This window comes from Lichenostomus cassidix, chromosome 2 (genome assembly GCF_008360975.1).
Source record: "Lichenostomus cassidix isolate B80296 chromosome 2, HeHo_3.0, whole genome shotgun sequence".
Classification (NCBI taxonomy): domain Eukaryota; kingdom Metazoa; phylum Chordata; class Aves; order Passeriformes; family Meliphagidae; genus Lichenostomus; species Lichenostomus cassidix.
This window is the reverse complement of record NC_139482.1, coordinates 93,888,711-93,901,053: the sequence shown is the minus strand read 5'-3', so window position 1 is coordinate 93,901,053 and position 12,343 is coordinate 93,888,711. Positions and strand designations below refer to the sequence as shown.

The 12,343-nt window shown below is 34.0% G+C and overlaps 1 protein-coding gene across 2 annotated transcripts in view; it reads left to right on the top strand.

Annotated features, from left to right (window-relative positions):
• The window catches only part of ZNF407 (zinc finger protein 407), a 334,983-nt gene that overhangs the window by 31,501 nt on the left and 291,139 nt on the right, over positions 1-12,343 (top strand). For both annotated transcript variants that reach the window (XM_085052423.1, XM_085052424.1), the window contains exon 3: positions 5,164-5,278. In XM_085052423.1, the coding sequence (XP_084908549.1) occupies positions 5,164-5,278 (115 nt within the window). The remainder of the gene's footprint in view (positions 1-5,163; positions 5,279-12,343) is intronic.

Sequence of the window (12,343 nt, the reverse complement as noted above, 5' to 3'; positions counted from 1 at the left end):
AATAAATTCACATTTCAATGAACATATTTTCATTAAAACGGTGAGGTTTATTTTACTGTACTTTTAAATAATGGCTTATTATGGAAGCTATAGTTTAAATTCATGCAGTATTTGAAACTTAGTGCATGGTTACAAGGAAGAGAACAAAAAGGTAAGAAAAAAGAAGCATAAAAGAATGATAATTCCTGGCATAATCCTAAAATAGTTTTGTAACGTTTTTTTATGAAAAGGCAAGGGCGTGACTGGACAACAAATCCTAAAAATTAATCTTGGGGAACATGGACATTGTATTTCAAACCTTTCAAAGTATTTTACTATAACTGCAGTATTCATGTATGCCAATAACTCACATACTTAATACTTTCAGCATTACTTCTGTCCTGTCAATAACGTAGTTATCTGTATTGCTTCAGCTAATATCCAACTTTGAATGCAGTGTTAAGTCTTTAGAGGGATGCTCGTGTTCACATGGTCAGAACAGCTGTGTAAGCCCTTAATATGCCCTCTTACGGCAGATAAAACTGAATAAAACTAAGGGGGAGGATGCTAATGGAGCTCTCTTTAGAATTCTTTATGCAACTGTCTGGTCAAGACATGTTGCTTATAATTGATGTGTCCATTACTTGAATTCTCTTGTAATTATAGTCAATAAGTCTTGTAAATGTGTTAAAGCTCACTAAAAGCATACAAATTCAAGAACAGAGTAAGGCTAATAATTTAAAATAATCAATGTAGGCATTTCAGCACTTAATTTCCCTTGTGTGTTGATAGCTGATCATTCTTAATCCATTAAGATTTATTTAGTCGTTTACAATGCAAAATAGGTTTGCACTGGTCACTTGTGCCATTTGAAAATGTCCACCAGGTTAAGTGCAGAATGTAGTCCATTAGTCTTCCTTGACTATATGTATTAATTGCATTTAAAATCAAGTTAATGTGGATGTGAAAGTGAGGTAACTATCAATATATGACAAAGCAACCCTACTTACATAAGTTACATCATTGATTGTAACATTTAGTAAAAGTTAGTGTACTTTTTAACATCTTGTGTGTAGGTCTTATCATGGAGTATATTTTTATTGTGCTTTTGGATAGCACTAAATATGCAAAGCAGTAAAAGAATACATTTAATTTTGCAAGTCATTTTTTGGTGCAGAGGTATAGAAGGGTTACAGAAGAGAGTTTTATCTGCACTTTTTCTCACTGCAACTTTAAATGAAATGTTTTTCTTATGCTTTACTTATTCACATAAATAGTAATGTGGAGACTTTTATTAATAGTTAATGGGAAGAAAGCTTTCTCTTCCAATCTGTATTTTCATATTTGTGGTTTTCTTCTTCTAGAACCTTTTCTTCCCATCTCAGTGGATGCAGTTTAGTAACAAACAAATATGTTTGGGTTATTGGGAGTGGTGGCAGAGGGAAATGACCTACTCCACCAACTGTATGTACACTTTCTGTAACATTGCTGAGGCAGAGTTCAGCATTTCCAGCTTCTCATCTGTCCCAGGGTAACAACAGGTACAGAGAGAGCACAGCTGCACATTTTTGCATTTATTGTTCTGATTATGTGCTTTTGAAGAAGTCTTTCATCAGTATCTGGATGTACATAAATATGTTTATATACATGTGTATGTATGTGTAACCATCACCAACTCCTTTCATTTTTTTAATTGAGTAATCAGTGGTGGTTTGGAGTGGCAGAGGGAAGGGAAGGGAGAGTTGCAGAAAGATACAACTAATAATTTCCATTAATAGAAAAATAATGTTTCAAAATACCATTAAATAATGTAGGAGATTTGCACATTGCAAATGAAAGGGAAGCTTTGCTAGAGAGGACCTAACAAATAAGTCCATCACATGTTGACAAGTGAAAATGAGGAAGTGTAAAGAAATATAAAAGGAGTAGTAGAGGTGGAAGACTTTTTAGTTTGCAATTGATGGAGGTCCCATAAACTTAATTAACAATCAACATCTGAGGAGAAATCACCTGCAACCAAATAATCTGTGTTTTTTCTCATCAGATTTCTCAATTAATGTCAGTTGTGCCCAGTGCAAGTATGGTATATTACTCCCCATGTCCTAAACATAGGAGGAAATGGTATGTTGACATTTCATGAGGCTCTGCTCACTTTGTATTGGGCCTGAGCTAGGAACACAGCTGTGCCTGTAAGTGCAGGTGATTCTGCCTTTGGCTGGCCTAAAGCTGAGACAGTGAATTTTTTCTTATAGTTTTAGGTCTGCATTGTCATAATCATAATGTAAAGCAAAGATTACAAACTTGAGTCTTTTTTTTACAAAACAGTAGAATGGTTTGTGTCTTCCTGACCTGAACTCTTAAATTTAGTTTTATTTTCAGTTTGGTGTGGTGGTGTTGGTATTTGTTTCTTTGTTTTGTTGTGTTTTTGTTTTGTTTGGTGATAGCTGGTCTGGTGTTCCCCCAATTGTCAGGAGTCTTACTGTTTTCTGCTACCATCAGAAAATGTTTGTTTTCCGTGTTATAACTTGTGGGTAAAGTGTTGTTGGGTTTTTTTTGTTCGGTTTTTTTTTTTGTTTCATTTTGTTTTTGTTTTGGTTTTTTGGTTGCTTTTTGTTGTTTGTTTTATGGGTTTTTTGTTTTGTTTTGGTGTGGTTTGTCAGTGTAGTTTTTTTTTGTTTGGTTGGTTTTTTGGGTTTTTTAATGAGTCATTTACTTGAAAAAATGATATAGTGAAAGTGTTTTTCTCTTTTTTCTGAGAACTAAAAGCAAAATGTGAAGCCAGTATTATCACAGTTTAAAACAGCATAAGAGAACCACTGAAGTTTGTGAAAAGTATGGCTAAGAAATGGTTAAATGTTTTACATTGTTTCAGACAGCTTTATGGCAAATACAGATTTTTTTTTCTGCCATTAATTTAACTAAGTCTAATGTCTTCATTTTTAGTATAAAATTTTGGGCTATTCCATCCAAGAATGTACTGGAACAACTTTGGCACCAGCAACCTAAAAGGGAGATACATTGCATTTGTTTCAGGTGATAAGTACTGACTGGAGCGTGCCAGCACTTGAATTGTCTTGGAGTTTAAATGGAGATGTTAACAGATATTCAGCTCTGGATCTGAGAAAAAATCAAAACCCCTCAAGGCCTCAGTGATTTTTGGATGAGAGCAGTCAACAGAATAATACATTTCTGTATTGTCAGCACACTGTAGTCACGATTGGTGTGAACTCGAGTTCTTCACAAAGGAGTCATGTAAATGGAAAACAGCAAAGGTCTTGTATGGAAGCCCTGTGGGACACCTGCAGTAACAGAATGAGGAACGAATTTACAATTTAATCAGTAGGAGAGAAACTAAGGGAACATAGGAGAGAATCCACATGGTATTTGAATTTTGTGAGAAAAAAGAGCAGTAGTAACACCAATAGATTTTAAAAAAATCCTCTTCAGCTGTGGCCTTGATGTTATTAATTGTGCAACTAAAGATCATAAGTTAAAGCGTCGGCTTTTGGTAGTCTTTTAATGCAAAAGATAGGGGTTTTTTTTGTATTTGCACTGGTCTCTTTGTGGAATGCAGTGTTGATTTGAAATGTCACCAAATTAATGATTAATTTAGTTTTATCAGGATCATTTAAATAAACTGGGTTTTTTTCAGTGTGATGGATAGAATGTGATTGCTGTGAGCTGCAGTCTGAACCTGCTTTTGACATTTAAACATATAAAGCTGACTAGATATAACCATTGAGGTGCTAAATATATTTTACATCTACTTCCAACAGTAGAAATGGAAGTATTAAGAGATCTGGCTTCATTGTCATTGAACTGTGAAATATTCAACCTTGTCTGCCCGTGCTTAGTACTGTTGACTTTTTTATTTCAGTTAGAAGATTAAAATTAAATGCTTCATTTTTCGTTAGCTTTTGGGAATTAAATTGAAATTTAAGACTCTAAAAATTTTTACTAAGATCCTCAATTTCACCAGTGGATTCTTGGAGGATATTCTGTTTTCAAGGGCAAAGCAAAAAGGTTCATTGATCAAGTATGATATAGTGCAACATTTTTCTTATCAGAGCTCTTTATGTACATTTATTAAAGATCCCATATTTCATATTATGCTTAACTGTATTGGAAGAAGTACTTCACAAAACATATACTAAACATAATATGGAGAATCTGTGACCATATTGTACTTACTTTTAACTGCAATTCTATGATTTTGATTTATTGATTTAAGGATTTAGTGGTCAGAAAATTGGAAAGTGCTTCTAGAATGATGTTGCTGCATAATAACGTGGGGACTGACATGTGCCCAATTTGACTGTGTCAGTAAAAAAGATAGTTTTTCCATCTTGAGAGATGATTACTGTTAATTAAGATAGACAAATAATTTGACGTTTTGCTGAACTGATGTCATACAAGAAATAGGCTGATACTTCTTCCTTGGCGAAATAATTTCAGAGTTCTTTGGTCTGCTGCAGACATATAATATTAAAGTTTGTTCTTGAAATAAATAATAGCCAAAATGTCAATACTTCTGGTTTGCAGAATAATCATAAATTCTTGACCATAAAACAGTCATAAAGGCATAATATTTTATCCACTGTATATTCATACATTGCATGCCATTACAATAGCTAGGTGATGAATCATTTGCTCTGTGTGACAGAACAAATCTGAAATACCAGTGCTAATGTGAAATCTATTCAAAGTTGGAAGACTTGTAATATTACTTTACTTTAAAAATATTTGCTAAAGAAACCAGTACATTTTGCAGTTTAAACCAATACCAAGCCACTTTAGGACCATTACCTGACCAACTTAAAAATGACCAGCTTTTGCCATCTTGTTGAAACATTATCTACCTATTATATTTTCTTCTCAATTTAATATATTTCTTGAGGTTTTTGATGGTAAGAAAAAATACCAGATTAAAAGTTAAGAGAGTATTTTCTGTGATCTTGAACTTGAGGAAACTTTAATGAGTAATATATAGCATATACTGTCTGTGTCCTGGGAGTTATAAATTTATGTGCAAGGTACTTTTTTTTTATTAGGCAAAAATCTCAAACAGGTTAAATGTGGGATAGGTTTTTAAAAGGTTATTTTTCCTCAGGAATTTTTATTTCTTTAACCGTGAGTGATATTTTATTCTAATTCAACTCATATCTTATGCTAAATTTTACTTAGGATCAAAGCCATTCAAGTGCAAGATATGCCACTTTGCAACAGCTCAGCTTGGAGATGCCAGAAACCATGTCAAGAGGCACCTTGGGATGAGGGAATACAAGTGTCATGTCTGTGGGTGAGTAAATTGAAACAGTCTCCACCATGGTTAACCAGGAGAAGAGCGCAGAATATGCATTGTTTCAGAATTGAAAACTGTGATGTGAGCAAGAGTGGCTAAAATTATGCATGCATATCCTCCTTTCCATTGTTATGGTAAATTCCTTAAATACAGTTATGACATTCTTTTCCCACTTCTAATCCTGCACTGAAGATGAGCAATTTTATGGGCTACAAGGTCAATTTGAACCTGTAATCTGTAAATTGACTAAATTATAGGATGTTCATTCACATTGCCAGGGAGAACTGTAAATTCCATTTAAAGACATAAAAAATATATAATATAGACTTTACTGTGTGGGGTTTTTTCTTTTGCTATACTGTTATAATTTTAGTACCATTAACAGATTTCTGGACTCCATTAGGGTTTTCATTCTTTACGAAAACAAAACAGAAGACAGATTTTTCAAACAAACGGATCTAAAATATTGCAGGCATAAGACTTTTAAAATAAATTGAAGTCTTTTATGTGTGCTTGTGTTCCTGTTTGTTACCCAAAAAATCTTGTTTTTCTTTTTACAATCGTTATTTCCTCAGAAGGATCGTTCATAATGTTTAATTGTCCTTCAAATGTGTTGCATTTAATAGGAGGCATTGAGACTCCTTAATGCAAAACTAATTAATTTAGCAGAAATGTTTAAAAGGTTTTAAAATGCCATGGCATATATGGTACATCATAGGACATTCAAAGTTGGATTTTAATACCCTAGTTCTGATTAAAAATATATTTTAATGTTATTATGCTGAAGAAATTAACTAATATATGCATCATATAAAAACATTTTACTCAAACCTATGTAACCTGCTATAGCACTCTTATGGCTAATGTGTAGAAGAGCACAGGTTCAATTAGATGGTGCAGTGCACACATGCATGGTGTAGTGTGATGTTGAGAATAATATTCAGCAGAAGGAGGTTTTTTAGCCTTAGTGTACCAATCCACTGCAGGACAAAGTGAGTTACACATTTTAGAAGACAAGTGAATCTTCAGCTGAAGATGCTGCTGAGTGATTTTCACTGATTCATCTCTCTGTTTTTCAAATAATTTTGTATGCAGCATTATGAGATACTTTGGATGGGTTTACTCACTTAAGAAAATTAATTGCTGACTTCTTGAAACAAGAAATAAAAATGTATGAGGCCAATTTTTAAATCCACTGTGTATCAGCAGTAGAATAACTTGTGCTACTCCTTATTTTGCAGTATGGTTAAAATGAACATGGTAGGGTACTTTATATTGTTTTAAAAGTCTTATTTACTATCTCTGCTTGATGAATTGCCAAGAGTTTGACATGGAAAATAGTTAAAAACTACAGATCCGCTGAAGTGTTTAGCGAAGCCTAAGCTCTGTTCTTCAGAAGTTGTCCACAAACCTGACATTGGTTGTTTGTTCAGTTCCTGTTTAACTTAAAGTGAAAAATCATCGCATTATTTAACTGTTTTATTGTGAGAGGAAAAGTAAAAAAAAAAAATCTCAAACCAGCTAATACAGTATCTTTTATAAAAAAAAAAAATTAAAATGATTAGAATTTGGCATAGTACCTCATTTTTTCAAAAACTCACTCTATCACTTCAGGATTGACATGTCTGACAGAACCTGTCTCAGAAATCCCACAGCTCTTGGCTGGGATTCGCAAGCAGTTATGCAAGAGAGAGAGCAGAACATGTATGAATGATTTAAACTTTGGATTGAAATAGCAGTCACTTTCCTAAGCTGGTTGCTTACTTTCTGTTGCTGACATGTCATACCTGATAGCCAAGCAGGTACTCATTTTCCATTTTTGTTTATTGTTAAGTTTCATCGACAACATGGAGCTGTGCTGTTTTGGCAAAACAACTGGCTGAAGAGACATATACCACAATATCCCATACTTACAAAAATCTGATTTATATCCCTGTTTAAATAATCATCACATTTCACTTAATGTGTGTGAAAAATATATTTTAACAGTCATATATTAACACTGATTTATTTGGAAAAGATGTTTTTGTACTGTAGCTAACAGTCATGAAGAGCTGAGCAGGATTCGAAGGAGGAATTACCAGAGCAGTTTGAACCATAGTCCATATAATGAATATGCCATCTTATATGTGGAAGAGGAGAAAAAAGTGTTAATAACCTGTGCTGTATTTGTGCTCTTTTAATTGAAAGGACTGGGTAGCATGTTGGTTAAAAAAATTAAGTAGCAACATAAAAAAAATAAAATTGCTAGGATTGGCTATCGGATTAGTGGCACTATAGAGCATTGGTACATTAACACCACTGACAATGTCAATTCATTATCATTGATGGCTAAATAATCTTAGAAATGCTCAGTGGACCTATTAGTTCCTGAACATAAGCAGCTCATGCTGCATTTCTTCATTAGCTTTAATTGCTATAAATTTTACCTTTTTAAAAATCATGCTTTAAAAGGTGAAGTGATCTTTCAGGAACATTAACTCTGTAATTTTGTCACAAACAGAAGGTCCTGCACTATGTTTTCTTTTCTACAGTAGTTAATATTCTATCCTCTGACTTTTAGATTCGCAGTAATAAGCCCTCTGCTACTTGTGAGGATAAATTGTGTTTCAAAAGCTTTTGAATCTGCTTGGGCACTTTGTAAAGGTGAAATGTCAGTGCAACATCATGGTGTGGTCTCAAAATGCCACTTTTTAAAATTACAAATTATTTGTAAATTTTGGTCTTAAAAAAGCAAAAAGCACGTTTTTGGTGTGGGAAGGATTTTCTGTGTCTCAGTTTTCCAAATGATCCTCATATTTACATGCTACAAAGTACACAATATATAATTCATCTAGTTGTTGAAAAAGGCAGTAATTTTGCTGTGTTGTTTTATTTTTTTTAATTGAAGTTCAGGGTTTGTTTTTCTTCAGCTGCACAGCAGAAATGACATGACACCGAAATTGGACACCGCTAATGTTTTAACATTTGGAGTAAACCGTCTGCTACTCATTGCCTTATCGCAGATGTGTGTTAATTGTTATTTTTTTCGATATCCATGGCTGTTAAATATATCCCATTATTTCAGGGGTAATGTCTATTTTCTGTGGGTAGCAAACTGCTGCATATTTGTATTTCATTTTTGAAATTTTGACTCTGAAATTGGCTGATACCCTGGGTTAGGTGAGCAAATCTTGGTTGCCCAGCATTTAAAATTTTTCTTTCATTTGCCTGGTGAAATGCTGTGAAAAGGCTTATCATGCACTTTTCAAATTTTATCCCTTAGGTAGGACATGAAAAATGCATTGTTCTGAAATTGAGATTTTGAACAGAGTTTATAGGCGATGTTTGATTTAAAAACATGTCTATTTTTCCTTTGCCTTTTTCTTGCCTTTGCTTTTAGAAACAGAATTTTGGAGTACGTAGTTACATGTTTCAAGTAAGAGTAGCTGCTTCCTTTTTTTTTTTTTTCTTTTTGACCACTTAAAAATTAATTGAAGAGGATGGGTATAAGGTAGGTTTGGATTGTTAGGAAAATTTTCAGTAATTAAAACGTGCACATAAACATTTTTTGCTTCTACAAATTGAAAGGGCACTTGTAGCAATGTTGTTATTATGTTTATTACACATACACTATTTAATATATAGTAGTCAAGTGTTTTAAGAACAAAAGTAAGTCTTCGTAGACACAAAGGAATTTGCAGGGGGTCAAAAAGATTGGATTTTTTCTGTATTTTGCTGGAGTAGTTATTTCTTGTTTTTTGTTGTTGTTGTGGTGTTTTGGGGTTTTTTTTGTTTTGTTTTGTTTTTTGCTTTGTTTTGGTCTTTTGGTGGCTGGAGGTATTAATCTTTACTTTCTGCTCCTTAGTTCTCGACTTGCTTTGAAACTCCTTTTTTCAATTAATTCTGGAGATAACATAAGATGTTCTGATAAATAAATGTTTTGGTAAATTCAGTTATATTTTTAAAGCCTCTTATAAATGAATTTTGGGGACAGTTATATTGTCCCTAGCATGGAAATAACCTCACTTCTGCTGCTGTTGTTAATGCTAAGAGTAAACCAGAGATTTCTAGGAAGTTCAGTATTTTAATGACACTGGTTTCTTGGAGAATGTCTAAACAAAACTGCTCACCAATATTGAGCATAGTGGCTAATAGATCATTGTTCTTTATAGATAAGGATGTGCTTTGACCAGCTGCATCAAAAAAACTTGGCTGTACTCCTGTGTGTTGTGTTTTAAAAAATCTTCTAGATTTTCTGATTTTTTAACTGATTATTATTAATTTCAGGCTACTTTTAGTGAAAGGCTGCTCTTAAGATTGCTTTTAGCAAGCAAAAAAGACTTATTCATAAATCTATTGGTAGGAGCACAAAAAACATTATATTTTCAAGGATGCCTTAATGTACTGTAATGTAAATTAATTATTTATACTGATGCAGTTTGGGAAATCTTAAATAGAAAGTTGCTACTCTAGTAAAACTATTTTTGTATGGTATTACCTAGTTTTTGTGCATTAGAAGGGATCTCTGTGTAGATGATTATAATGTCACTTTCTGACCTTTGCAGCTTGAATAATTGTAAATCATTGCTTCATAACGTGTCAGAGAATGTCTGTACTAGGGAATTAAATGGCAGAATATAATAGACCAAATTATTGCCTGTCATGTTTTCAACAACACAGTTAGTATTTGAGTTACACTTAATCATTACGTGCATTAGCAACTTCATTGGAATCCAGCTTCAGGCTGAGCATGAAATACATTACATTATTTAAACCTCTAATGGTAGAAGTCATTTATTTGTGTTGAAGTGTACAACATGCAGAGTTTCATAAAGCGAGGAACACTTGAGAGCTTAATTTATCCAAATCAAAGTCTAAATGCAGATAAACACAAGTGGCAAAAATTAGTAATTTTTATAGTCTGGAAATATTTAAAAATACATGGTTGTGGGTAATTGTAGGCAGCAGGAATAAATTAAAATCACTATTTTTAGTCAGCTCTGAGAATTAAAACTGCTTTATATCTAAATAATCAAATGCATCATGAGATTGCATTTTTGAACGAACAATTAATTATACACATCATATCTACAGATGTGTCCAAACAAAAAATATATGTTTGGTGCTGCTGTTTAGATCAGAGATAATTGCATGTGAAGTGACTGTTCCAGATCCAGCTATTATTAGTTTCTCTGTCTGCATTTTGCCATTTGGTCCTATCATATACTTCTGTCCACGTTTACTTTAGTAAAGAAAAAGGAGGTGAACCTATGTAACAGCTTTTCAGACTTGCATATGTTTTTAAGAAAATTAACAAGAAAATGCTGGAAAAATCTACAGAGTTAAGTAACATATGTTATCTCACAATTTTTTGTTCAGTTATCTTACCATTTTGTTAGATTTGCAAACCTGACCTTCAGAACATAGTCTCTCTTTTTGCTATTTAAGAAAACTACTTGAAGTTGAAGCAATTTACTTTTATTCAGAAAAGCTCCCAGCACCTTTAAATAACTGGTAGAGATCCCAGGATGTGCTGTGCAAGACTGTCCTGGCCTGGAAGTCTGCCATGGAGTTGGCTGATGGGAGACTCCTGTACAGGTAGTAGAAGAACTCTTCTGTTTGAGACTGCTATAACAATTGATACAGAAAAGTCAAGACCAGCTTTCCCCCTAATAAAATGGGGTTTTAGAAATTTGTATGCTAAATGGGATTATAATAATAATTTAGTTGTGCTTGCTGAAGAGACAAGATATATAGGGGACGTACTTATGTTGTATGTTGGTATTTGGGGACAGTGATCCAGACTAAGATCCCAGATGCACAGAGTCCAATTCAATGCACTTCCAAATGGCAGCTATCGAGATGCACAGAGGTGTGGCACCTGTGACTACTGCTTTTACAGACGTTCATTTTTAATATTTTACTTTATTGTAGATTGCTTTGGTGTCCAAAATGCGTACTTCTGCTAGGCCATAGGCACCTCACTCTGAACACATCCTCTGGCCATGCAGGGTGGGTTTGAGCCCTTTCTGATGGGGCAGGCATTGTCTCTAATGGGAAATAGTTGGATGGTGCAAAAATTGGTGTTTAATACTTAGTGCTAAGGCAAGCAGCAGTCCTAAAATTCAGCATCCCAAATGAAAAAGGGACTTCTGTCCTTATCATCGTGATTTAGAAGGATTGACCCAAAGGCTGAGAGAGATACTGGTGAAAAATGCTGTCTGTTGGCAGAAGGAGGTGGCAAAAAAGTTAACTCTGTTTTGGTGACTATGAGAAGAAGGGGGATGAGAGTTGTTGGTGTGGGTGGTTGGTAGTGACAAGGAGAGAGGCTTGCTTGATTAAAATTGTGGCTGGGTAGCTGAAGTAGCATGGTTTGGATTTACATCCACAATTTAGAAGGCTTGCATTTGTTTCATTTTTTAGTTTAATCATTTGTGCGTAGGAATTTCATCAAGCTCCTAATTCAACCATGATTTTCCTTGCTGCTTTTAATAACTTCACTTTGAAATTTAGAGGAAAAATAACTGACCCTAATCTTTATCAATGAATATCACTTCCCTAGTACTATAGGGTTTGGGATGTTACCAAAAAGGGACAAAGTACACTCTGATTTATGTTTTATACCTTTAATTGTAAGTTGTTGGAACGCCCGCAGTTTTAACCAAATTTAATGTATAAGAATTGACCGCTGAATCAATCTGTTGAGGCATCTTGGATTTTTTGTGTGTCCAGTAACATAGCTTATTCTGTGGTTACTGCTCAATTCATTGGAACACCCCAAAATCTCAGAGGATGCGGTCTGCAGTGAGTCCACATCTTCCTTCCCATTTAAATTGTCTGTTTGAAAACAGATGTAGCTTTGTTTTTCTTTCCAGTGATTTTTCCTCCTGTTTGCACTGTAATGACTGGAAATTGGTTTGCCGGGTTTAGTACAAGCAGAATCAAGCCGATAGATTTTAAGCACTTCAGGGCAATTAATCTTACTTTCTGTGTTTATTACAGCCCTGAGCACCTTCTCGAGACTCAACAATTAGTTTACTAGGGTAGAACTGGTTTCTCTAGGAAATTTGTGTCTTGGTA